Source organism: Gorilla gorilla, chromosome 1 (genome assembly GCF_029281585.2).
Source record: "Gorilla gorilla gorilla isolate KB3781 chromosome 1, NHGRI_mGorGor1-v2.1_pri, whole genome shotgun sequence".
Classification (NCBI taxonomy): domain Eukaryota; kingdom Metazoa; phylum Chordata; class Mammalia; order Primates; family Hominidae; genus Gorilla; species Gorilla gorilla.
Genome location: NC_073224.2, coordinates 83054294 through 83081344, shown reverse-complemented (window position 1 = coordinate 83081344; position 27051 = coordinate 83054294). Strand labels below are relative to the sequence as shown.

Below are 27051 nucleotides of genomic sequence, written 5' to 3'. Positions count from 1 at the left end.
GCAACTAGCCTTTAAGAAACTACCACTTGTGGCCAGGAGCAGTGGCTCACACCTGTAATCACAGCATACTGGGAGGCTGAGGTGGGCGGATCACAAGGTCAGGAGTTCAAGACCAGCCTGGCCAATATGGTGAAACCCCGTCTCTACTAAAAACACACAAAAAAATTAGTCGGGCGTAGTGGCAGGCGCCTGTAGTCCCAGCTACTCAGGAGGCTGAGGCAGGAGAATCACTGGAACCCGGGAGGCAGAGGTTGCAGTGAGCTGAGATCACCCCACTGCACTCCAGCCTGGCGCAACAGAATGAGACCCCATCTTAAAAAAAAAAAGAAAGAAAAAGAAACTACCACTTGCAGAGTTTTGGTGCAGTCACAAAAATGTGCACAATTATCTGAAAAAGCTATTAAAATACTCTTCCCTTTTCCAATTATATATCTATGTAAGGAGGAATTTTCTTTACATATTTCAAAACAACATATTGCAACAGATAGACTGCAGAAGCAGACATAAGAATCTGTCTCCCATTAAGCCAGAAATTAAAGACATTTGCAGCAATGTAACATAATGCCACTTTCTAACTAATTCTTTTGTTCTGGAAAATATTTTTATGAGAAATATATAATTATGTTAACATGTGAATTTATTTTTTAAGGAATTAATAAACATTTTTTAAATCCTCAGTTTAATTTCTAATTCTTACAACATATGTAATACTATATTAAAAGACATAACTCACATAAAGGAAAGCTCTTCGGGATCATTTCTTAAGAGTAAAATGGAGTCCTGAGACAACAAAGTTTGAGAGCACTGCCTTAGGATATACATGAGACCTAGAAATAGGAAAGTCTTGCAGGATGCTTGCCCTACTCAATTGCTATAGCAGGGCAAAGAGGCTTTGCAGGGACGGAGGGCTGTGGTGCAAACCACTCCAGTCAGGGCTGAAGGGAAGTCACAGCAGGAACTCAGCGCAATTGAGTGAGCCAGGGAGCTCTACCGAGTCCTGACAAAACCAGGAGATACCTGTTCACAAGGTATATAAGCCAAAGGTTAGAACCAAGAAAGCCATAGGGCAGGGAGCACTCGGTATACCAGGAACATCACGCCCCAGAGCCAAGGGAAGGCAAAGGGACCCTGACCCGTCCCCATAACTGATTCCGTGAGCCATCCACATAGCCAGGGCACCATCTCAAGGAAAGAATCCAAGAAGATACCTGATAACCTAAATATTTGTATATAAGAGAAATTAAACACTAGCCAAAGAAATCAATTCTAGATTGAGCTAAACTTTAAAACCAATCGGACATTTAGATTCTTTCCTAATAATCAATAAGTAAATGCTCATGAAAGGAACCAGATCAGTCATATACAAAAATAAATTACATTTTCTTTGCCCACAAAAGTAATAACATACATCAAAATTGTAACCTTGCTACATATAACCGAAGTTTCACAGAGAATATGAGCATGGGAGGGAAGAGGGAAGGCTGGAACTATGAAGGCAGAATGGCATTGCTTAATTATGTGACTTCTCTGAAATGAGGATAGCACCTGGTCTGCCTTACTAAATAAGTGTAGAAAAATCTATAAACTTTTCTTTTTAACTATAGAATGTGATTACTTTCGAGGCACCTACAATAGAAAATCACATAGGTCATAGCACCTACCTCATAGGCTCTCACATTTTGGTAGGGAAGATACAAGTAAATCAGCAATGACAGAGTGAGATCAGGGATTCAATGGAGGTAGGTAGAGTGCTTTGAGAGTAAAACCGTGGACATCTACATTCAATTCTGGGTGGCGGTCTCAGAAAGGTTTCCCAGAAGAGGTGAAATCTCGATAGTGAAGAGTAGGAGTCTTAAAAGGAGGAAAAAAGGACAATCCAGGTAACGGGAGGAGGATAAACAAAGGGCAAGGAGGCAGGCGACGCAGTCTGAAGTTGTGATAGAGGAGTAGATCCTAATGTGCCTTTTAAGCCAACTGATTTTTTTCTTAAAAAAAAAAAAAAAAAAGTAGTCCCTTAATCAAGTCCCAGCTCAAGGAGAAGGACTCCAAGGGCAACCCTGGGCACACAGAGTTAAACAAAGAGAAGGCCTGAGGAACAGGATACAGAAAGTGGCAGCGTCGCCAGGTGATCCAGGAGGTCCCGCGAGGGGGCAACGGACACTTCAGGGCACCAGAGTTTGCTCTTCGGCCTGAATTCCCTAGGGACCTTCTGCGATCCCTTGTGGCTGCCGGCGGGGTAGGAGAGTGGTGCGCAAAGCTCTGGACAGAAGCAGTGTGAGGACGCTGAGATTGAAGCCCACTCCCCTCCAGCCCTGCCCGAGCAGGCTGGAGGGAAGATGTCCATCTACCCCATCGCACTCCTCCCCGAGTGCCCACCCCGGCCCACAGCGCCAGGACCCCTAGACTCACCACACCCGGGCCCCAGCCTCCTCGGTTACCATAGCAACGGCGCAACACGCGAGGCAGCGCCTCCTCCTGCGCCGCGGTTCCGGCAGCGCGGGAAGGTTATTCTTGGTTGCAAAGGCGCAGGAAGCCAGAGTGGAAAACAGCCAGGAATTATCTATAATTTCAGTCTCTGGGTGGCGTGTCGGTTTTTTCTTTGTTTTGTAAATCTTCTGTAATACGGTATTTGTTTTACAGTTTAAAAATAAGTTGTGCATATTGGTTGTTGGCTTGTCTTATCTTTGGCTTTTAAACGAAAGAATTTTCTGGAAATATGAGGTTGCCTTCTAAAAACAACAAAAGAGTGTATGAATAACCCCTTGCTTAATTTTCTAGTTATTGGATATCTTTCTCCCATGGTTTATGGTCATTGTCACCAGCAAGGAGTGTTTCAGGCGACCTCACAAGTGCCAACTACCTTAGGAGCAGAAGAAACTTGGAGACTATATCCCTCTTGATTCAGAAATTCAAGATGCAAAACACAACTTTAAAAGGGGGGAAGCGATGGAGGTGGAGGGACAAGGGGTTCGAAAGAAACCAGCAGGGAAGGGCCAGGCATACCTAGCAATTATATCAATGTTCACATGAATCACACAGTGAAAACAGGGAAGTTTTTGTGCTGAAGGCAGGTGTGAAGGAAAATATTCATTTCTTTACTGTTTCTACCAAGAGTCCATTAAGGAGTAAGTGAATGTTTTAGAGGGGCTCTGAACATCTGTGCTGAAGTTCGAATAGCCTAGTTCTGAAATGAATATTTGACCTAAGGCCCAAGCAAAATTTCACCATTGTTACAGTAGGTAGTCAGGCATGAGCAGAGCAGGCTCCCCTATCCCCCACCAGGAATGTCAGGCGACCATCAGGTGATAGGCAGTTGTTAACTGTCTCTCTAAAATAATTGGTTGCAGCCAATGCCAGGAAAAGGCACGCTCCGAATAGATAGAAAACATCTGAAACTGGTTATCAGCAGCTTCCCCATAAGAGCTCAGGAGTTAGGTGATGTGAGAAACACACTCACCTGTCCAAACCCAAAGAATGGACTTAGAGGCATGAAGAACAGCAAAAGAGAGACTTTTTAATAACGGTCTTGCAAGATCGGGTGTCTGATAAGCAGGCACACCCAGTGCAGTTTCAACAAGGAATTTATCACCTAGTGTGCAAGTCCCTACCCTGGTTCCTCATAGGCTGAGTACTATGGGGTTACAGTCTTCCCCAACGTTGCCTAAGTTTCATTATCCCCTTATAAGGTTACATCTTGTCTCCTTCCCCACTTTAAGTTTTGATTTCCCAATGACAAAACTTTCTTTCCTTTTATGGATTAGCCACCCCACCCCCTATTTTTTTTTCTCCCTCCCCTCTGACTTCTGTGAGTCTTATCACTCTTCCCAGATGTCTGTAGCATGCGGTTGTCACATCTGCAAGGGAGCTGCCTGGATTTGCCAGGGCCTGTTTTCTGAAAAATGGACCACTTAAAAAGTACTTCTTACAGGTGAGTGGGCTCAAGGATACACATTAAGAGTCAAAATGGTGGAGTTTAACTGGTATATGACCTTCTTGAGTACATTCAATTGGTAAGAGAAGAATGCCTCAAGTGATCATGCATAGAACTGCAGTAAACACACTGCACGTGCTCCTCTCCCAAGTGCTAGCAGGCCACTGCACATGTGGATAGCCCATCCCAAGAGAAGAATCAGGGGAGAAGGGACGCAAGACCCCAGAAGTATGCCACCATATAAAACCCTAAGGCCGGGCACGGTGGCTCATGCCTGTAATCCCAGCACTTTGGGAGGCCAAGGTGGGCGGATCACGAAGTCAGGAGACCAAGACCATCCTGGCTAACACAGTGAAACCCCGTCCCTACTAAAAAATACAAAAAAAAAAAAAAAAATTAGCCAGGCGTGGTGGTACGCGCCTGTAGTCCCAGCTCCTTGGGAGGATGAGGCAGGAGAATCACGTAAACCCGGGAGGCGGAGGTTACAGTGAGCCGAGATCGCACCACTGCCCTCCAGCATGGGTGACAGAGCAAGACTCCGTCTCAAAAAAAAAAAAAAAAAAAAAAACCCTAAGTCAAAAGTCAAACTGCACTTGATCTCTCAAAGTCACCCACTTGGCCCTTTCGAAGTGTACATTACTTCCTTTCATTCCTGCCCAAAAGCTTTTTAATAAACTTACACTCCTGCTCTAAAACTTGCCTCGGTCTCTTCTGCCTTATGCCCCTCAGATTCTTTCTTCCGAGGCAAGAATTAAGGCGGCTGCAGACCCATACAGATTCACCACCAGTAACACCATCATAAATCTGAACTTTTGAAATACAAGAATTTGAATTTTTTCAAATGTAATTATTAATTTTTCATGTTCAAATAAGTTGTGGTAATCAAAATTTTAGAGTTTTACATTATAGACAGGAACAATAATCTGTCAGTTGGAAGCTTGCTGCTGCAGTCACTATATAACACATTTGCTCTACTCAACAATCATTTCTTACTGAAGGTGATGAAGAGCAAGGCTAATTTTAGGTATTTCAGTTTTAACATGCTATTTTTTCATAGTCTTTGTTTTTTAATATCTGGATGGAAGATGACTTATGATGCATAACTGTACAAAACTGTACATGATTCTGTTTTTCATTAATCTTCAGGGGATATGAAGAATTCCCAAATATAACTGTTTCCTGAAAGTCTGAAGTGGAATTAAACAACTAAAAATTAAATAGAGTTTTTAAAGATTATTTTTTAGTGCTCTGAATGCTAATATTAGAAAGGTAGTAAGACACAATAGGTTTGAGACCTAAAAGCAAAGATGCCCTGAGCTCCACTTGAACTCCAGGTCAGAAACAGCTGCGTGATGCATCTAGGCAGACCAGGTTAGAAACAGACAGGAGATTCATGGCAAGAGTGTGGCCTAGATGCAGCAGAAAGACTCCCATGACACCCTCTCTTAGCCACACCCCCTGCAAGCTTGACCTGAGAGTATTGGAAAGAGCCACTGGATTTGAAGGAGCCAAGTGCCCATGTGTAAGAGACATCTCAGCAATAATCTGTGGGTATTAATGATGGAGGTCCAGATAAGACAGTAAAGGCCTGGTGAACAGACAGCTCAAGCAGCAAATGATTAAGCACTATTCAAATCCCCCAGAAATTAGATCCCCTCCAGAAAATTATGGTAGGTGAGAGGTTTCCAAAACGATTGAAACTAGTTTTTTCCAACATAAGAGAATAGGCCCTCAGAATAGAAATTATTGTATAAAAAACTATATTTCTATACCTTTTTTTTTTTTTTGAGATGGAGTCTTGTTCTGTCACCCAGGCTGGAGTGCAGTGGTGTCATCTCGGCTCACTGCAACCTCCGCCTCTTGGGTTCAAGCGATTCTCCGGCCTCAGCCTCCCAAGTAGCTGGGATTACAGGCACACATCGCCACGCCTTGCTAATTTTTGTAATTTTTTAGTAGAGATGGGGTTACACCATGTTGGGCAGGCTGGCCTCGAACTCATGATATCAGATGATCCACCTGCCTTGGCTTCCCAAAGTGCTAGGATTACAGGCATGAACCACCACACCCTGCCATATTTCTATACTTCATAGACTAAGAGTCATGTCCGTTGTACAATGTCAATTTCTGATGAAAAACCTGGATCAACTAGTTGAAAAATTTACTCCAAGGTAACTTAATGTGCTACATCTTGTTGTTTGAAAGCCTATTATATGCCGAGTACTGTGTTAAGTGATTCATATAAATTATCTCTAATCCTTATAGCAACTCAATAAGTTGCTATAAGAAAGTGATATTATTCTTGAAACCGACACTTCAGAAGGTTGAGTCACCTACCTAAGACCACACAGCTAATAGGGCCAAATCACGATTTGTACCTAGGTCAGTCTGGTTTAAAACACCAGAGGACTGCTACTTGTTAGCTATATGCTAATTAAATATTAGAGAAAATCTGCCAAAAATAACAACTTTATTTCAAAATAATTTGCCTTGAGTCTTTCTGGCAATAATTAGATAATATTAAAGCCACTCCCCTGGTGTGTAACTAAAGAATTATTTCTCCATGTAGCTCATCTCTACAGTTGAGGAGAATGAAATAGTGAGCACCCATGGTTTTCACCTGCTGGTCCCTCCTTTTCTGGTTAGTGAACTCCCATTTTCTGTGAGGGAACCTTTCTTTTCTTTTTCTAGATATAGCATCTTACTCTGTCACCCAGGCTGGAGTGCAGTGGTGTGATCACGGCCCACTGTAGCCTCATTCTCCCCAGGCTTAGGTGATCCTGCCACCTCAGCCTCCCAAATAGCTGGGACTACAGGCACCCACCACCATGCCCAGCTAATTTTTTTTTGTATTTTTTGTAGAGACAGGGTTTTGCCATGTTGCCCAGGCTGGTTTCCAACTCTTGGCCTTAAGTGATCCTCCTGCCTCAGCCTCCCAAAGGGCTGGGATTACAGGCACGAGCCACTGCACTCGGCCCACCTTCATGGTTCTTTTGGGATGGGGATATTTTTGGCTTTTTTTTTTTCCACATTCACCATGCTTTTGTGAACCTCAAAAATCTGAGACAGGTGTCAGTTGATTTAGAAAGTTTATTTTGCCAAAGTTGAGGATGCACACCCATGACACAGCCTCAGGAGGTCCTGATAACATGTGCCCAAGGTGGTTAGAGCAGTCCCCAAGGTGGTTAGAGCAGTTTGGTTTTATACGTTTTAAGAAGACATGAGACATTAATCAACATATGTGAGATGAACATTGGTTCAGTCTGGAAAGGTGGGACAACTCAAAGCAGGGGGGTTAGAGGTAGGGGGTGCTTCCAGGTCACAGATACATAAGAGACAAATGGTTGCATTCTGATTAGCCTCTCCAAAGGAGGCAATCATATATGCATTTATCTCAGTGAGCAGAGGGGTGACTTTGAATAGAATGGGAGGCAGGTTTGCCCTAAGCAGTTCCCAGCTTGACTTTTCCCTTTAGCTTAGTGATTTTAGGGACCCAAGACATTTTTTTTTTCACATTTCCCCACTTTTTAAAAATTTTTTGGAGAAAGCATATTAAAAGAAATGAGTCTCTGGTCTCAGGTTTTGTCTGATCTCTTATGGCTAGGATGGTTTATTCCTAGACTGGTAGGTCCCAAGTTATTAGGAAAGCTCATTTTTTAGAAGGTTGTAAAGTCTTATGTCCTATGAAGAGAAAATAGGGGAAAGAAGGAGGAAAAGCAACAACAAACAAAAGAACGATCCTGGAAAATCAATATAGGCCATATTGCTCTGAAGTCCGTATATTAGTAGGCAGGTATGAAAGTGGCTTATGTACGTAAATAGGTTGCTATTATTTTCCTCTAAAGTTTAAGTTATTTAGCTTCAGTTCGCAGGGCTTTAAAAAAAAGTATAGCTTAGTTTTCAGTGACTCCAAATTAGGAAAAATGGAGAAAAAAGAAGGAAAAAAAATTGAAAACATTATTTTGCAGGCATGTAGCCAAGAAAAATTAGAATTCAGGCCAGTCACGGTGGCTCATGTCTGTAATCCCAGCACTTTGGGAGGCCAAGGCAGGTGGATCACCTGAGGTCAGGAGTCTGAGACCAGCTTGGCCAACATGGCAAAACCCCATATCTACTAAACATACAAAAAACTAGCTAGGCATGGTGGCAGGTGCCTGTAATCCCAGCTACTTAGGAGGCTGAGGCAGGAGAATTGCTTGAACCCAGGAGGCGGAGGTTGCAGTGAGCCAAGATCATGTGACTACACTCCAGCCTGGGGAACAGAGGGAGACTCTGTCTCAAAAAGAAAAAAGAAAAAATAGAATTAGAATTCAGTCCAAACTGTAGAAAATAATAAAAATTGAAAAACAATAGGCAAGACTAGAATCTAACAACGGGTGTACTATAGTTTTTTAAACATAATTTTTCTTTATCCAGTTTCCCATTTTTATTAAAGACAAATCATGGTAAGACTGATTTGCTTTATTACCCTTCACCTGATTATTTGTATACAATGTATCAAGAATAATTTTATTTTACATAGGCATTTAAATTGGCTTTGATGGAACTTTAGTCCATAGAAGGAATCTCAGATATGACTTTTTTAAAGCCAAGCCCAGCCACGGATTTGTACCATCAAATACCTATGATTGTGAATTCCTCTCCTCTCAATGTTCCAAGATAAACTTGGGGCTCTTGGGTCTGTCAGAAAGTGACATTCTTTACTTACCACAGGTCAGGAACCCTGTAAAGGGACTGTGTAGAAAAAGGTATGAGGCCAATTTTTCCAAGGGGCTTTTATTGGCTCCATAAGTCAAGTTTGATTCCTTAAATGAAAGCACACCATTTTAGTCAAAGCCTTGGTAAAATAACCAGTTTCTCCAATTGTGTCCTGTTAAAAATGAAAAAAGATTCTTATTGCACTTATGCAAATAATTGTATTGTCATAAGAATACTCACAAATAGTTTCCAAATTCTGTAGAAATCAGGTAGACAGAAACACATATGCTCCAACTTTTGTTCATAGGAGTACACTTAACTGTTAAAAGCTGTAAACAGCTTAAAAGTTTTCTTGACTCTGAAAAACAAAGGATCAGCAACGTTTTAAACAAAAAGTTAAAAAGATTACTTTAAACTTCTATTAGTTTAGTCCCTGCAGTTAATTCCTGTTCTGCTTGATAGTCGTAAACATTTCAGCTCTTCATGAGTCCTGAAATGTTACAATCTCCAAAGTAATCAGAAACCTGCATTCAAGGGCACCTGTTAGAGTTTATAGCTGATTATAAAACCACCTTTTAAAGAGGACCAAAATAAGACAACAATCATTCATGGATGACAAAAAGTTATAGGGCAGCCATAAAGATACAATTGACAAGGAAATTTGTTACCTTATGGCACACAATAATTTACCATAAAAATTATAATTATTACTGATAATGTACACTACTTCATATTAGAATTATAGGAGTTTCCCACCTGGGTGACAGGGTGAGACTCCATCTCAAAAAAAAAAAAAAAAAAAAAAGAATTACAGGAGTTTCCCATAATTTTTGAACACATGCCAATAACATCTTTATACAAATACAGCCCAAAGACAACCAAACACCATTTCATGTTTGACAATGCTTCCTATATAATTTTTATACCAAATAGGCCAAATATGTCATTTTTGGACTTTAAGGAACTGGGAATATCTTAAAGGATTAATTAGGTCAGAAAAAGACATAATTTATCATTTGATTTTGGAAAGTTTGTCAAATATCAAAGCTTTAAAACACTTGATATTACAAAATAGGATCACAGGTCATTGTAAAATAAGTCATTCATTTAACCAAAGTGATAACTGAAGGATTTAAAAAAAAAAAAGAAAGGTGCAAAACTTTTATTTTGAGAGAGGAAACAATTTTCCAAACAATAAACCCTAATAAAAACAACATGAAGTCAATTAAATTTGTTTTTCAAATTTTTATAAATATATAAAATTTTAATCTTGATCATCAGCTATAACTTCCATAAGCCTTTTATAATCTTTATTAATGTTTTGGTTAATGCTTAAAAAACAAACCATATTAATCTGACACAGGGGCTCATGTGCTGGTCTTGCATCAGTGTGCCATTGATATTAATGGTTAATTTATAGAGAAACTGTACTTATTTTATGTCTTAAAATGGGCCCTTATAATCTCACACACCTACCTCTTCCGCAGTAGTCCCTGGACCTTGAGGAGTTGAATGGTGTTAATTTCTGGCCCTCTGTCTCAGGAATGCAGTTTATTTTGATTGGCATCCTCTATGGGGCCTGAAGATGAGGATTTAACTGCTGTCAGTGTTTAAGACTTAGCAGGGCTTTGTGTCCATTTTAGACCCAGGAGTCAAATCCCTGTAACTTAATGTTACAAGTACTTTAAAAGTACATACAGAAAGATACACGGATGTAATAACCTTAATTTAAAAAAAAAACAATTATCAGTTTTTTTTCCTAAGCAAAGTAAAACTTAATAATAATGGCATTTCAATAAGACGTAAAATCTGTGAGGCCAGTTACCAAAAGGCAAAAGAAAAGATCTTCTGCAGTGTACAGGATATTATGTTGGAAGAAAACATTTCCTTTAGACCTTTAAGAAAATATTGTTAGCACCAGGCCACAACAAACAGAACTGTGGGGAAAAAAAACTTAACTGAGCTGAACATGAGTTGAAAGAGAGCTTTATTATTTCATACCTTTTAAAGGGGGAGAAAAAAACAAAAATGGTGAAACCAAAAAAAGTCCAGGACAACACAGATTCACAGTCAAATACTACCAGACGTACAAAGAGGAACTGGTACCATTCCTTCTGAAACTATTCCAAACAATAGAAAATAGAATCCTCCCTAACTCATTTTATGAGGCCAGCATCATCCTGATACAAAAAACCTGGCAGAGACAAAACAAAAAAAGAAAATTTTAGGCCAATATCCCTGATGAACATCGATGCAAAAATCCTCAATAAAATACTGGCAAAGCGAATGAAGCAGCACATCAAAAAGCTTATCTACCATGATCAAGTCAGCTTTATCCCTGGGATGCAAGTCTGGTTCAACATACGCAAATCATTAAACAGAATCCATCACATAAACAGAACCAATGACAAAACCCACATGATTATCTCAATAGAGATACAAATGGCATTCAACAAAATTCAACAGCACTTTATGCTAAAAACTCTCAATAAACTAGGTATTGATGGGATGTATCTCAAAATAATAAGAGCTATTTATGACAAACCCACAGCCAATATCATACTGAATGGGCAAAAACTGGAAGCATTCCCTTTGAAAACTGGTGCAAGACAAAACTGGCACACACCTATTCAACATAGTATTGGAAGTTCTGGCCAGGGCAATCAGGCAAGAGAAAGAAATAAAGTGTATTCAATTAGAAAAAGAGGGAGTCAAATTGTCTCTGTTTGCAGATGACATGATTGTATATTTAGAAAACCCAACTATATCAGCCCCAAATCTCCTTAAGCTGATAAGCAACTTCAGCAAATTCTCAGGATACAAAGTCAATGTGCAAAAATCACAAGCATTTCTATACACCAATAACAGAGAGCCAAATCATGAGTGAACTTGCATTCACTATTGCTACAAAGAAAATAAAATACGCAGGAATCAAAATTACAAGGGATGTGAAGGACCTCTTCAAGGAGAACTACAAACCACTGCTCAACAAAATAAGAGGACATAAACAAATGGAAAAACATTCCATGCTCATAGATAGAAAGAATCAATATCGTGAAAATGGCCATACTGCCCAAAGTAATTTATAGATTCAATGCTATCCCCATCAAGCTACCATTGACTTTCTTCACAGAATTGGAAAAAACTACTTTAAAATTCATATGGAACCAAAAACAGCCCACATAGCCAAGAAAGTCCTAAGCAAAAAGAACAAAGCTGGAAGCATCATGCTACCTGACTTCAAACTATACTACAAGGCTACAGTAAGCAAAACAGCATGGTACTGGTACCAGAACAGATATATAGACCAATGGAACAGAACAGAAGTCTCAGAAATAACACCACACATCTACAACCATCTGATCTTTGACAAACCTGACAAAAACAAGAAATGGGGAAAGGATCCCTTATTTAATAAACGGTGTTGGGAAAACTGGCTAGCCATGTGCAGAAAGCTGAAACTGGATCCCTTCCTTACCCCTTATGCAAAAATTAACTCAAGATGGATTAAGACTTAAATGTAAGACTAAAACCATAAAAACCCTAGAAGAAAACCTAGGCAATACCATTCAGGACATGGGCATGGACAAAGACTTCATGACTAAAACACCAAAAGCAATGGCAACGAAAGCCAAAATAGACAAATGGGATCTAATTAAACTAAAGAGCTTCTGCACAGCAAAAGAAACTATCATCGGAGTGAACAGGCAACTTACAGAATGGGAGAAAATTTTTGCAATCTGTCCATCTGACAAAGGGCTGATATCCAGAACCTACAAAGAACTTAAATTTACAAGAAAAAAACAAAACAACCCCATCAGTGGGTGAAGGATATGAAGACATTTTTCAAAAGAAGACATTTATGCAGCAAGCAAACATATGAAAAAATGCTCATCATCACTGGTCATTAGGGAACTGCAAATCAAAACCAAAATGAGATACTGTCTCGCACCAGTTAGAATGGTGATCATTAAAAAGTCAGGAAACAACAGATGCTAGAGAGGATGTGGAGAAATAAGAACACTTTTACACTGTTGGTGGGAGTGCAAATTAGTTCAACCATTGAGGAAGACAGTGTGGCAATTCCTCAAGGATATAGAACTAGAAATATCATTTGACCCAGCAATCCCATTACTGGGTATAAACCCAAAGGATTATAAATCATTCTACTATAAAGACACATGCACACATGTGTTTATTGTGGCACTATTCACAATAGCAAAGACTTGGAACCAACTCCAATGTCCATCACTGATAGACTGGATAAAGAAAATGTGGCTCATATACACCATGGAATACTATGCAGTCACAAAAAAGGATGAGTCCACGTCCTTGGCAGGGACATGGATGAAGCTGGAAACCATCATTCTCAGCAAACTAACACAGGAACAGAAAACCAAACACCGCGTGCTGTCACTCATAAGTGGGAGTTGAACAATGAGAACACATGGACACAGAGAGGGGAACATCATACACTGGGGCTTGTTTTGGGGTGACAGGTTGATGGGTGCAGCAAACCACTATGGCATGTGTATAACTATGTAATGAAACTGCACATTCTGCACATGTACCCCAGAACTTGAAATATAATAAATAAAAAATAAAGGCACATGCATATGTATGTTTACTGCAGCACTGTTCACAATAACAAAGGCTTGAAACCAACCCAAATGCCCACCACTAATAGACTGGAAAAGAAAATACGGCACATATACACCATGGAATACTATGCAGCCATAAAAAAGGATGAATTCACGTTCTTTGCAGGGACATGCATGAAGCTGGAAACCATCATTCTCAGCTAACACAAAAACAGAAAACCAAACACCTCATGTTCTCATTCATAAGTGGGAGTTGAACAATGAGAACACATGGACACAGGGAGGGCAACATCACACACCAGGGCCTGATGGTGGGTGGGGGGGAGGCGGGGTAGGGGAGATAGGGAAGGGATAGCATTAGGAGAAATACCTAATGTAGATGACGGGTTGATGGGTACAGCAAACCACCATGGCACATGTATACCTATGTAACAAACCTCCACATTCTGCACGTGTACCCCAGAAGTTAAAGTATAATTTTTTAAAAAAAAAGGTGAGATGTGATAAAAGTTGAACTTTGGGTTTTAAAAAAATTAGAATATCATATAATTTATTAAATCAATCCCTTAAGAAAATTTTACTGTTCTAATCAGTTATTTAGTGTATGTGTGTTTTTATATCAAACCCAATCTCTAGAAAAACCATTATAATTTCCCTTTAGACAACATGATAGACATTTCTAATATTACTTTATGAATAATTTTAAAGCTAGCTTATTTAAGATTTTACTGAAGTTATGTAACTTAAAAAAGCATTTGACTAGTCTTTTCTTTTTTCTTGATAAAGTATTTTATTTAACTGCTTTTATTTTCTTAAGCCGATTAGAGCTCTTTTGTATATTTTCAGTAGTGAAACATTGTGTACACGACACATAAATACATAGATGTATTAGGCATGCCGATAGAAGTACATCTTATAGATTCATAAAAACCTTTTGTTTTTCCTATCTTTCTCAGATTCTTGATAACCTGTTTCACAATCCTAGGCAGTTGTCAGCTAAATAGCCTTAAATTTGCATACTAAAGGAAATAAAGGTGAAAATCAAATAGAAAAATTTACATCAGAAGGTAAAGAGAGGAAAAGTCTGGTATGCTAATGGAAGATTAAAGATGGATGTCAAGGCCAGGCATGGTGGCTCATACCTGTAATCCCAGCACTTTGGGAGGCTGAGGCGGGAGGATCACGAGGTCAAGAGATCAAGACCATCCTGGCCAACATGGTGAAACCCCGTCTCTACTAAAAATACAAAAATTAGCTGGGCGTGGTGGCACGCGCCTATAGTCCCAGCTACTTGGGAGGCTGAGGCAGGAGAATCACTTGAACCCAGGAAGCAGAGGTAGCAGTGAGCCAAGATCATACCACTGCACTCCAGCCTGGCAACAGAGTGAGATTCTGTCTCAAAAAAAAAAAAAAAAAAAAAAAGGCTATGTCAAATCAAACATAAAATTATAAAAACCTATCATAGATTGTATAAGGAGACCAATTTTATTTAAACAGGGACTACCCATCTTTTAACTGCATCTCTGAGCTCTGGGCTGAGCCTACACTGAATCCTGGGTTTCCAAAAAGGGAGAATTAGTATGAGGCTAGACCACATGATCTTTTTACAGTGTACTTAAAAAAACTTTTTTTAAACAAAGACATTTCTAAATGTCTAAACTACATTCTTCTTTAAAAATCCAAGAGTAAACTCTGTTGCAATAACTACTTAAGTCAGCAAATCAGGTAACACAATACAAAAGCAAGCAGTTTAAGGGTTGAGACAAACTTGTCTGTTTACACTCTTGGAGTTCCATAAGGAAAAACAGGTTTCTCCCCCAAAAGGAGTCTGGCACCTTCATTTTCTTTAAGGAACTCCAGGCTATTATAAACTATTTTAGGTCTCTTATGCAGCAGAGGGTGCAAGAGAAAGGAGAGGCAGCAGAGGTAAATGAAGAAAAAAGAATTTAGCCAACTGAGAAGAAAAAAAAGCTTTTGCTCAAATAAAAAAAAAAAGGACGAGGTTCTAGGAGAGGGAAAAAACCATGAAGGCCTTTTAAATACACACACACACACACACACACACACACACACACACACACATATCTTGGATGTTAGCTTCTAATTAAGCTGACTAACCATTGAGCTCCTTTTAAAAAAAGTCTTTTTAAATCTCGTTACCATATTTCAACTAGGACAAATTGCTGCTATTTCAGAAGTACAGCCATTGCTCTTTCAGTTTGGCCTGGCTAGCAAAAAGGTAGGCTTGTTATGTAAATAAGGCCCTTTTAGTAGTCAAAATAAAAAATCTTGCCTCTCTCTCTTTTTTTTTTTCTTTTTCGGGCCATTTGTCTCCCCCCACCACACCACCTTTTTTTGTGTGTGGGAATTTAGCCACTACAGAGGTCTTGTTCCCCATAATTTGGAACTTCCCTTCAGATTTGATCAAGTCAGATGGAGTTGATCAAACCCAATGGGAAAAAGACCAAAACAACAACAAAAACAGAAACAAACAACGAAAAACAGTTAAGCAAAACAAATGATCACACAACTTATATGATTACTGAGCACTCTAATGGTAAGGTGAAATTAAGACCAGCTGGTTGTTAATCTTAACTTTAGCCAAGTTACTTACAGTTACTTACCTAAAGATGGGTCTCAGGCTGAAGGCTGCTCTCTACCATCCTAGCAGCAGGAAAAAAAAATTCATCTTCCCTGTCGGAAGTGAGCTCAAACTCCATAAAGGAGTTACCTATCTCCATCATCATGGAAGCAGAAAAAAACTTGCCTTCCTTGTGCTGAAAGCAAGTAAAACTCCAAACAACAACAACAACAACAAAAAGAGTTGTATAGCAAAATAAACTTTAGATCTCGAACAAATTTGGGGAGATCAGAGATTCTCTGGAGGGGGTGTTTCCAGGCCTCAGCAAATTGTCCTATCCATTTGAACCATTAAGATAGCTCATGCTGGTACCAAGCATTGATAGATTTGTCAAAGGTCAGTGGCACCTCCAGTCAGAATCCCTTTGTGGTTACCAAGATGTGAACCCCAAAAATCTGAGACAGGTCTCAGTCAATTTAGAAAGTTTATTTTGAAAAGGTTGAGGATGCATGCACCTGTGACACAGCCTCAGGAGGTCCTGATGACACGTGCCCAGGGCGGTGTTATATATAAAGTTTCAGTGCTACAGAAGAAATAGCACTCAAATATAAAATTTTCTTTTGAATTCTCAGCAAGACCAGGTACTTCTATAGAAGGGTGTGCCCTTACAGATGGAGCAATGGTGAGCGCACACTTGAACAAGGGAGGGGAAGGGTTCTTATCCCTGACACATGTGGCCCTTCCTGCTGTGTCATTCCCCTATTGGCTAGGGTTAGACCGCATGGACTAAACTAATTCCGATTGGCTAATTTAAAGAGAATGATGGGGTGAGTGCTTTGGCGGAAGTCAGGGCAGAGCTGGTAGCAGGTAATCAGAATGAGTTAGGGTGGAGCAGCTGATCGGAATGAGTTAGGGTGGAGCAGCTGATCGGAATGAATTAGGGTGGAGCAGCTGATCGGAATGAGTTAGGGTGGAGCAGCTGATCGGAATGAGTTAGGGTGGAGCAGCTGATCGGAATGAGTTAGGGTGGAGCAGCTGATCGGAATGAGTTAGGGTGGAGCAGCTGATCCGAATGAGTTAGGGTGGAGCTGCTGATCGGAATGAGTTAGGGTGGAGCAGCTGATCCGAATGAGTTAGGGTGGAGTAGGTAATCAGAATGAGACAGGGTGGAGTAGGTAATCAAAAAAGGTTGCTTTATGAGGAAGTTAAATTTAAAAGTAGAAGGCAAAGGATTGAACATACTGACATATTAATTATTTGAAAAGAAATTTAGAATTCATACCTAACAACCCCTCCCCTTGTATTTCCTTACAACTGTCTTTTCAAACTTTTTTTTAACATGTCTTGCCTTAGTTGCTTTGCTTGATTTTCCAAAAGAAGAAGCTTCTCTGGGTAAGGTGGAGGATAGTTAAGGGAGATTTTAATTAAGTGCTGTTTCTATGAGCCTCTGCACCAACCCACAGATGCATGGTGTGACATAGCACCTGACAAAAATAGGTACACCCATTACAGCTGTGAGGGAAGTAAGACTTGAGGCTATTATTCTTTTCCATTAACCAAACCACTTTTCTAGCCATTCTGTAAAAGGGATCATTTACCCCTGAGTTGTTGGCTAACTCATTGGACAGAGAAGTTAGACCTTGCAATGCCTTTGTTATACTTCCATTAAGGACGATGTTGTTTGGGATGAAGGTGCAACATTGAGTTTTAATCATGACACAAACTCCTCCACTTTCTGCTAATATCATGTTTAAGGCTATCCTATTTTCCCAAGCCATCTGGCTAGTAGCCCCTAATTGTTCAGCTATTCCTTTAACAGCATCTCTAGTGTAGTTAATAGATCACTGTTGGTTGTAGATGTAGTTTATCCAATCTACATTTTTATTAATTGTCACCTACCAAAATATTGACTTGAATCCTGCAGCTATTTGATTTTGGGCTTTAAATTGATCTGGTACTCCCTGTGGGACTTTAATTGTGTCTAAATAGATGTGAGAGTCGAAAGACCTATAAGAGGCTTCTCTTGCTTTACAATGTTTTATTTTTCCTTCCTCTGGTTGATAAAATGCCAGAGTGAAAGGGATAGCCAATTGGACTAAAGCACAAGTGCCACTCCAGTTATTTGGGAGAGTGTCCAGTAAAGATCCACCACAATACCACCACACATCCACTCGGGGATGAACAAGGGCTGACTGATTGATAAGCTCTTGAAAATTCTTAAGCTCACTGCATGCCTTCAGGTCTCCAAGGAATACTAAGTTTCCTCCCTGTCATGAGAGACACAAAGTGAACTTTGTGTTGGGAGATGGAAGCTGGATGGCCCTCGGGGGCTGACCCGCAGGGTGCTGGACTTCAGGATATAGCAGAGAGAGAGCTTGGCATGACTTATTACTCCAGGCTGTAGAATCCTGGAAAAGAGCTACCATAAAGCCCATGCCCGGTCAACTGGAGGACCACCCTAGTGGTAAGGGGACAATCTGGGCCTCTGGCCTACCATGCACACAAGCATAACAATTGCTTTTGTTTAATGTGTGGAGGGAATATTTGATTCATTCCAACCAGGCATTTGCATCCTGGTATCCTAATTGCCAAAGTTTGTTTTAAGTCTAACTCCTATGATAGCTATAGCTATCTTGGTCTTGTTGTTAGATGGAGGAGGAGCAATTTTTCCATTGTGAGAGGTTTTGGAAGAAGGCTTAGAGGAAGTTGCAGGGGGTGGGGGATCAAATAAATGCATTTTACAGAATCGAATAGGGTTTGTCCCTGAAAACTCAGCACCCATACCATAAAACCGGCTTAAAGAAGGGAACCGGCTTAGAAAAGGGGAAGAACTTTGAGGATTTCAGATAATGACCTGTATAGAATTACACTGGTTTAGCTGACAGTTAGCGGGGGAGGGCTGTTCCTTTAATAAAATGAATGTATGGTTTTAGGAAATTACAAAAACCGGTTGGGGCAGTCCATTCTTGCTCTTTAGTGGCCCACAGAATGCTGGACCAACTACGGCATAAAAGCTCTACATCAGGGAGCAAGACTCCTGATTGACACTGGGGTCTTTATTGAAATCTCCCTGGATTAAATGGTCCCAATTCACTAATGTCCAGCCTGAGGAGAGTCAGGAGGGACAGAGGTACTTTTCTGAAGTAGGGAGCCATCTTTGACTTGGCAAGTCCCTACAGGGCATAACAAGGCAAACATTAAATGCAATAGTTTGAGGCAAAATTGACTTGGTTATGTTAATAACTAGATGGTCAGCAATAAAACGAGAAAAGAAGAAAGAGTAATAGGATAGATGAAAAGCAAGTTAAATTTTTCTTAGCTTTAGTTTGGTAGGGTTTTCCCCTGGGACTATGGCCCATGACTCTAGAGGGGATGGTGCTTTCTTGACTCGGGTGTGATGAGTCCATCCCCTTCCTGCTGTACGAACAGCAGTCTTGGTGGTTAGCAGCACAACTTAGAGTCATTCCTATGCTGGTTTAAGTTTTCCTTCTTTCCACCCTTTGATGAGAACATGATCCTCAGGCTGATGCTGGTTTACCAAAAAATCTTGGGGTGGTACCTGTGCTAAAAGACTTAGTTTTGAGGGAAAGGAAAGTGAAGGATAAACCAAGTATATAATTTCTAAGAAATTGACCTTTTGTTTTAAATGTGGGGACATCAGCAGTGGACTTTATAGTCCTTGGTGCCTTCCTACTGAGAAATTTCCTTTAGCACCTATTTTTATTAGTTTTTAGACCAAAGAAAGCCAAACGCCATTTTATATTTGACAATGCTTCCTGTATGATTTTTATACCAGATAAGCTAAATTTCACCTTTATATTAGTGTGTTAATGTTAAACTTAATTTTAATACAACCTTGTAGACATATTTATCCAATTTTTAATGTCTGACCATAAGGTAAGATTTTTATAGACTTTTTTTAACCTTTTATAATTTTTGTTACAGAGCAGGTTAGTGCTTTAGGAAAAACCTGTTGTGCTTTTAATGTCCAGTTCACAGAAAAACTGGATGACACCCCCTTAACTTTAGCCAATATGTTTACACACAGAATTTCCTTTACAATTAATGTTTTAAAACTTGCTTAAACCTTTAAAACAAAATATATACTTTTTAACCTTTTAATGTAGGTAAAAATCCACATTCTTATGCATCCTTATAATCCTTTTACCAAAAGTATATTTTACTTTCCTTACACACCTTGCACATAAACTGTTTCTTCAATAGTTTTACATTCAGGAGGCCTAATTACTTTTAAATTATACAACATTTCTTGCATAAATTCCCTTTTATAATTTTTTTCCTGACTTTCACAGACAATTCTTTGACACGCCTCAACTTTCTGACTTGTCACAAACATCCCTTTTATTTAAAAAAACAGTTAATTTATTTTAGGACAAGAATTTACCATATAACATTCCTTTTTATATAAATTCTACCCCCCCAACACCCCTTTTTTCTTCTCTGAAGATAACTATTCTTTTCCAAAGCAAACTTCCTTCATGTCTGTGGACTAGACTAAGGCCACAAGATTAGAAGTTAGGATAATACATGTTACACTGTTAACTTTCAGCAAACTTTACTTTTGTTGAAAACCTTGTAAGTTTGAGATTTCAATTATTCTTTATTATTAATACGACCTTGTTTAGTCCAAATTAACTTAGAATTTGTATAGATGGTTCCTTCCTGGTTCTGTATTTTGAGGCTTGGCTGAGTGCAAACAGCTCGCACATTTGAGCAGACCAATTATTAGGTAATTTTCCTAACTCTGCTTCTACAAGAGTTTCCTTATCACTTACTGAATACCTATTGTGTCTTCTTCCCTCAATCACCCGGGAGGAACCATCTATCATCCTGTCCTGAAGGGAGTTCCTCCTAGGTCTGGTCGGACCTTTGTATAGTAATTAAGATTTAGATCCCATACTAGGAAACCTGCTGGGTTAAGGGAATTTTTAGTGGTTAATGTTGAATCATCTTTTTTTTTTTTTTTTTTAACAGAATTGCCTCATACTTTCTTCTGTTAGCAAAGCAGTTGTCGCTACAGATTGAATGTATTTGGGCCATCTACGGGTTATTGGGTTAAGGATTTTTGATAGGAAGGGTACGGGTTGTCAGTGTCCTCAGTGCTTTCAGGCTATGCCCTTGTTTACACGGACAACAAGGTGGTATTGGAGTGTTACAGGGTCACAGAGAAGACCTTCAATTACCAATTATGGGTTTTTAATTTACCCTGGTTTTTAAAGGAATAGGGTACACTGTTTTTTCTTTACTACTTCTATCTCTCTTTCTTTCTTTGACTTTCTGTCTCTCTTTCTCTCTGACTCCCTCTCTCTCTCTCTCTGACTCCCTCTCTCTCTGCCTCTTCCTCTGTCTCTCTGCCTCTTCCTCTGTCTCTGCCTCTTCCTCTTTCTCTCTGCCTCTTCCTCTCTCTCTCTGCCTCTTCCTCTCTTTCTCTCTGCCTCTTCCTCTCTCTCTCTCCACCTCTTCCTCTCTCTCTCCCTCCACCTCTTCCTCTCTCTCTCTCTCCGCCTCTTCCTCTCTTTCTGCCTCTTTCCTCTCTGTCGCTCTCTCTTTCCCCTTTCTGCTGGTCTTTCCCTGCCTGTGCCAGCTGCTTATGCTGTTCTCCCCTCTCCTTCCCCTTTTACCTCGGAAAGTAAAAGTTCCGCTGAGGAGGAGACAACACTAGACCGGGGGTTGGGGGGAACAAACAGAGTTGAGCAAGCAGCGCCTGAATCGACTAAAAAGGTGATAAGCTCATGTTTAGGGCCCACCTCCAAATTTATCAAGGGCTCCTGGTGGGACTCAAGATAAAAAAGACAGAGCCCCTGACCCCCCTACTCTTCCTCTAAAGTCATGAGTGGAAGGGCTTGTTTCTCCTTTCTTAGTTCAGGACATCCTCTCTTGAAGTGGCCTGTTTTTCCACATCTATAGCACCTATTTTGTCCTTCCTCCCTCTTAGTTCTGGGATTCTTTAACCCTGCTCCCCCATACTCTTTAGGGGACCTGGTAGATGAGGACCTTGGTCCTCCAGATAGAGGCTGGGGTCATTTAAAAGAGGGTTTGGACCCTTTATAGTTTCTGGCTCCCTGGAAGCTCTGTCTAGAAGTACCTGGGTTTGGAGCCATCTGTTCGAAGGTGGAAAACATGTTTTGTCTTTTTTTTCCTCTTTTTCTTCATCTCTTTTCATGTATACTTTCTGAGCTTCCCTGAGAAGCTCACTTAGAGGACGGTCTTCCCAATTGTCTATTTTTGTAACTTTTTTGAAATATCTGGCCAACTTTTAGTGACAAATTGGAGTTTCAACATTCCTTGCCCAAGGGGATCATCCAGATTGAGGCCTGCACATTGCCTCATTTGCTCCCTCAGTCTGTCTAGGAATCTCATAGGCCCTTCGTCCTTTTCCTGTTGTATATCAAGTGCTTTAGAAAGATTTCGGGTTCAGGGTACTTATTCCCAAATTCCTTTTATTATTATCTCCCTTAGGTTCTGCATATTTTCCCGGTGATCTGCGTTGTTATTGTCCCACTGGGGGTCTTGGGTGGAGAATTTCTGGCCTGTGGTAGGAATCTTTTCATCAGGAGGGTGCTCACATTCCTGAACTACCATAGCAGCCCTACAAATCATACTCCTTTCTTCCTCTGAAAAGAGGATGCCCAAGATGGACATTAACTCGACCCAAGTGTATAACTGAGGTCCTAAGAATTGGTCAATTTGGTCTGCCACTCCATAAGGGTCATCTTGTGGCAGTTTAAGCTCCTTTTTAAAATTTCAGACTTACAAAGCCAATGCCTGCCCCTTCCCTGCCCCCACCACCGCCCCCCCCCCCCCCCCCGCCCCACCTCCCTTGTGGTACCTCTTTCAAAGCGAAGAGGGTTGGGGCTGACCTCTTAGGTACAGAGGGAACTGGGAAATTCTAAATATCTTTTTTACATTGTTCTGCCTCATGCTGGAGTCCTTTTAGAGAGGGGTCTTTAGGTTGGGAGGGAACCGGCTGGCTGGTGGCACAGTAATTCCCAAGAGTCAGGGTTATAAGGAGGAGGGATAATGTGAGTAGAGGGGGAATTTGGAATGGGATCTGAGGCAGCAGTGGCTGTTTGAGGGGAAAGATTGGGGACACTGAGTGGGGGAAGATAGTCTAGGGGATCCCATGTGCTGGAATCTTTAGGCATGAGAGCTGGCTCCTCTGACTTTTCATTTTGAGGTGCCAGATTGGGTTCTTCCCTATTTGTTTTTAAGGGAAAAAGGAGGGCAGGTCCTTGCCTCCAACAAAGGGCATAGCCTAGTTCTTCTTGAGATACTGGACTTTTATCATTAACATATCAGATTAGAAACTGACACATTACATACTCATTCTACCCAAATTTTGGCCAGAAGATTGAGGGATTGAGGATGGGTCCCTGAGTCCAAATAAAACAGCAATATTTCAACATTTGTTGCTTTTTCCTATGTTTAGTCCTCTCATTATCTTTCCAATGTTTTCGCATGAGACCTAGGGGGCTATACGGGGGAATATCTTCGTTACCATCTTTATCCCCCTTACTCCCTGTCTTGCTTGGGGTATTTCCCATCTTGATGGTTTTGGGGTAAGGTTCAAGGTTCAATTTCCCTTACTGGAAATTTCTCACCTTTTGGGGTAAGCCCCAATTTCCCCACTGGAATTTTTGCCTTTTGGGGTGGGGCTCAATTTCCCCACTGGAAATTTCTTGCCTTTTGGGGTGAGGCTCAATTTCCTCCATGGGAAATTTCTCACCTTTTCTACTATGGAGGTTTGTGTGAGGTTCAATCCCCCCCAGTGGGGATGTCTCACCTCTTTTTAACCTCTAAGCCACCCCGACCAAGGAGTACTTCACTGCCCCACCCCCCACGGCTTTCTTACCTTGGTCCTGACCACCAAGGAAATACTTTACTGGCTCCCACGGCTTCTCCTTCCTTGGTCCATGCCCAGAGTGGTTGCTGCAGTATGTAAGGATCCTTTAAGCTAGGTTGCTGGCCAGTTTGTTGTTTTGTTTTGTTTTTTTCTGTGTTGCTGAGAGCTCGGGTTATTCCTCGCACTGGGTGGGTCTTGATTTCTCACCCCTGAGGCCGCCACAAGGGGGCGGGGCACACCTCCTCACGAGAGTGAACCAGAGACTGTCCCCAGAGGGAAATGTAATCACAGGCGAGCCCCCAAATTGTTACATATAAAGTTTCAGTGCTGCAAAAGACATAGCACTCAAATATAAAATTTTCTTTTTAATTCTCAGCAAGGCCAGGTACTTCTGTAGAAAGGTGTGCCCTGGTGGCTCACGCCTGTAATCCCAGCACTTTGGGAGGCCAAGATGGGTGGATCACGAGGTCAGGAAATCAAGACCATCCTGGCTAACACGGTGAAACCCCGTCTCTACTAAAAATACAAAAAAATTAGCCAGGCGTGATGGTGGGTGCCTTGTAGTCCCAGCTACTTGGGAGGCTGAGGCAGGAGAACGGCAAGAACCCAGAAGACAGAGCTTGCAGTGAGCCGAGATCACGCCACTGCACTCCAGCCTGGGCGACAGAGAGAGACTCCGTCTCAAAAAACAAAACAAAAACGAAGTGTGCACCCTTACAGATGGAGCAATGGTGAGCGCACACTTGGACAACGGAAGGGAAGGGGTTCTTATCCCTGACGCACATGGCCCCTGCTGCTGTGTTATTCCCCTATTGGTGAGGATTAGACTGCACGGGCTAAACTAATTCTGATTGGCTAATTTAAAGAGAATGACGGGGTGAGTGCTTTGGCAGAAGTCAGGGTCGAGCAGGTAGCAGGGAATCAGGATGAGTTAGTGTGGAGCAGCTGATTGGAATGAGTTAGGGTGGAGCAGATGATCAGAATGAGTTAGGGTGGAGCATGTAATTGGAATGAGTCAGGGTGGAGTAGGTAATCGAAAAAGGTTGCTTTACAAGGAAGTGAAGTTTAAAAGTAGAACGTTTAAAAGGAAGTTTAAAAGTAGAAGGCAAAGAGTTGAACATACTGACATATTAATTCTTTGAAAAGAAATTTAGAATTCATATCTAACAGTGGTCAGAGCACAGTTTGGTTTTATACATTTTAGGGAGACATGAGACATTAATCAACATATGTAAGATGAACATTGGTTCCGTCTGGAAAGGTGGGACAACTCAAAGTGGGGAGGGAGCTTCCAGGTCATAGGTAGGTAAGAGACAAATTGTTGCATTCTTTTGAGTTTCTGATTAATCTCTCCAAAGGAGGCAATGAGATATGCATTTATCTCAGTGAGCAGAGGGGTGACTTTGAATAGAATGGGAGGCAGATTTGCCCTAAGCAGTTCCCAGCTTGACTTTTCCCTTTAGCTTAGTGATTTTGGGGGCCCAAGATATTTTCCTTTCACACTTTGACACAGGGAAGATGATGCTGACAATCAGAAGGCTGTGTTTCTGAGAACTGATGCTGCTTCACTTCAAAAACGTAAACAGTGAGAAGCAATGCTTTTACTAAAACATGAATAAAAAATCATTACCACTATATCTGAGTGTTTAACATGTGCTTCTAGTGAAAGTTAAGAAGTGGCAAATGAGTCACGGCCTGGAACATGAGGGCTAAACAGGGCATTACCCACCTGAGCTCTTTCTCTCAGGTTTTCTGGGGAATCAGTGATTATTTCGCCAGGCAGCATCACTCTTCTCCTTGTTCATCTGTGTGAAACCATGTTCACCCTAATCCAACCCAGGCAAGACAATACAACATGATAGTGAGAGCCCTGGCTTTGTGGTTCTGTTCTTATATTTTAACGTTAAAAATATGAATTTCTTGGCTGGTCATGGTGGCTCACACCTGTAATCCCAGTACTTTGGGAGGCCAAGGGGTGGGGGTGGGGGGGGGCGTGGATCAACAGAGGTCAGGAGTTCAACACCAGCCTGGCCAACATGGTGAAACTCCGTCTCTACTAAAAATACAAAAATTAGCCAGGCATGGTGGCAAGTGTCTGTAATCTCAGCTACTCGGGAGGCTGAGGCAGGAGAACAGCTGGAACCTGAGAGGATGCAGTGAGCTGAGATCATGCCATTGCACTTCAGCCCAGGTGACAACAGCAAGACTCCATCTCAAAAAAAAAAAAAGAATTTCTTGTTAATTTCCCCATTTGTAGCACTATTCTATTTTGTTATGTTATTCTTTGTTATTCTTTCTATCTCTCTATCCATCTATCTCCCTATTCATCCAGATGGAAAACAAGCACTGGTTATAGACATGGATAAATATGCATACATATTCATGCTGGCAAATGCATAAACACTTGCATTTAATCCAGAACACAGCTTTAAAGCCAGATTAAATCATGGCTTCAATGCTCATTAGTTGTGAGACCATCAACCATCAACATCTCATTTTCACCTATATAATGATATACTTTCTTCTATCTAAAGGATGTGGACAACATAGAATAAAAACATCCAAGAAAATAGACCTACCAAATGCAGTTCAAATAAAGAGAGAGTGAAGTAGGACCAATTATATGGATATAAAGAGATGTCACAGAATTCCAAAATAAGAGGTTAAGAGCACCCAGTCCTCGGAAGGACTCTGTTCTCCAGCTTTTTCTTTGCTCATTGATTTCTTCTGATTACTGGTCTGCTAGGCATAAACTTCCTTAGCCCCCACATCTATAAAACCTCACAGTCCACTGCCCATCAGTAACTTTTATTTTTAATACCAAATTACTGGAAGAGCAATCTGGCTGGTTTAACTTATCTGCTTTGAGTGAAGGCATCTATGCCATAGGTTGCTGGCTAGAAAAGGGCTGCCGCTGGGTTAGATTTCTGCCCATTGGCAAATAAGTTATGGTTGGAGCGGGAAAGGAGTATCCCAGGGAAATAGCACTGTCTAAGGCCCTATTTCTCAGAGGTAGCTATGTATAGTAGACAATAATTTCAAGGGCCAAGTGTAGACTAGGTGCTCAATACGTAGGATTTCAATTTTTTTTTTCTTTTTGAGACAGAGTCTCACTCTGTCACCCAGGTTAGAGTGCAGTGGCATGATCTTGGCTCACTGCAACCTCCGCCTCCCGGGTTCAAGCAATTCTCCTGCCTCAGCCTCCCAAGTAGCTGGGACTACAGGTGCATGCCACGGACACCAAGCTAACTTTTGTAGTTTTAGTAGAGACAGGGTTTCACCATATTGGTCAGCTGGTCTCAAACTCCTGACCTCAGATGATCCACCTGCCTCAGCCTCCCAAAGTGCTGGGATTACAAGCGTGAATCACTGTGCCTGG

The 27051-nt window shown here is 41.0% G+C and overlaps 1 protein-coding gene across 5 annotated transcripts in view; it reads right to left on the bottom strand.

Moving 5' to 3' along the window:
• The window catches only part of ANKRD45 (ankyrin repeat domain 45), a 101868-nt gene that overhangs the window by 54315 nt on the left and 20502 nt on the right, over nt 1-27051 (bottom strand). Inside the window, exons 1-3 of one of the 5 annotated variants that reach the window (XM_055365999.2) lie at nt 23682-24185; nt 10103-10205; nt 8867-8984 (exon numbers count right to left, since the gene is read on the bottom strand). In XM_055365999.2, coding sequence (XP_055221974.1) covers nt 8867-8911 — 45 coding nt within the window. In that variant the 5' untranslated portion in view covers nt 8912-8984; nt 10103-10205; nt 23682-24185. The other 4 variants (XM_063710813.1, XM_019036933.3, XM_055366002.2 and 1 more) reach the window with 4 other exon arrangements.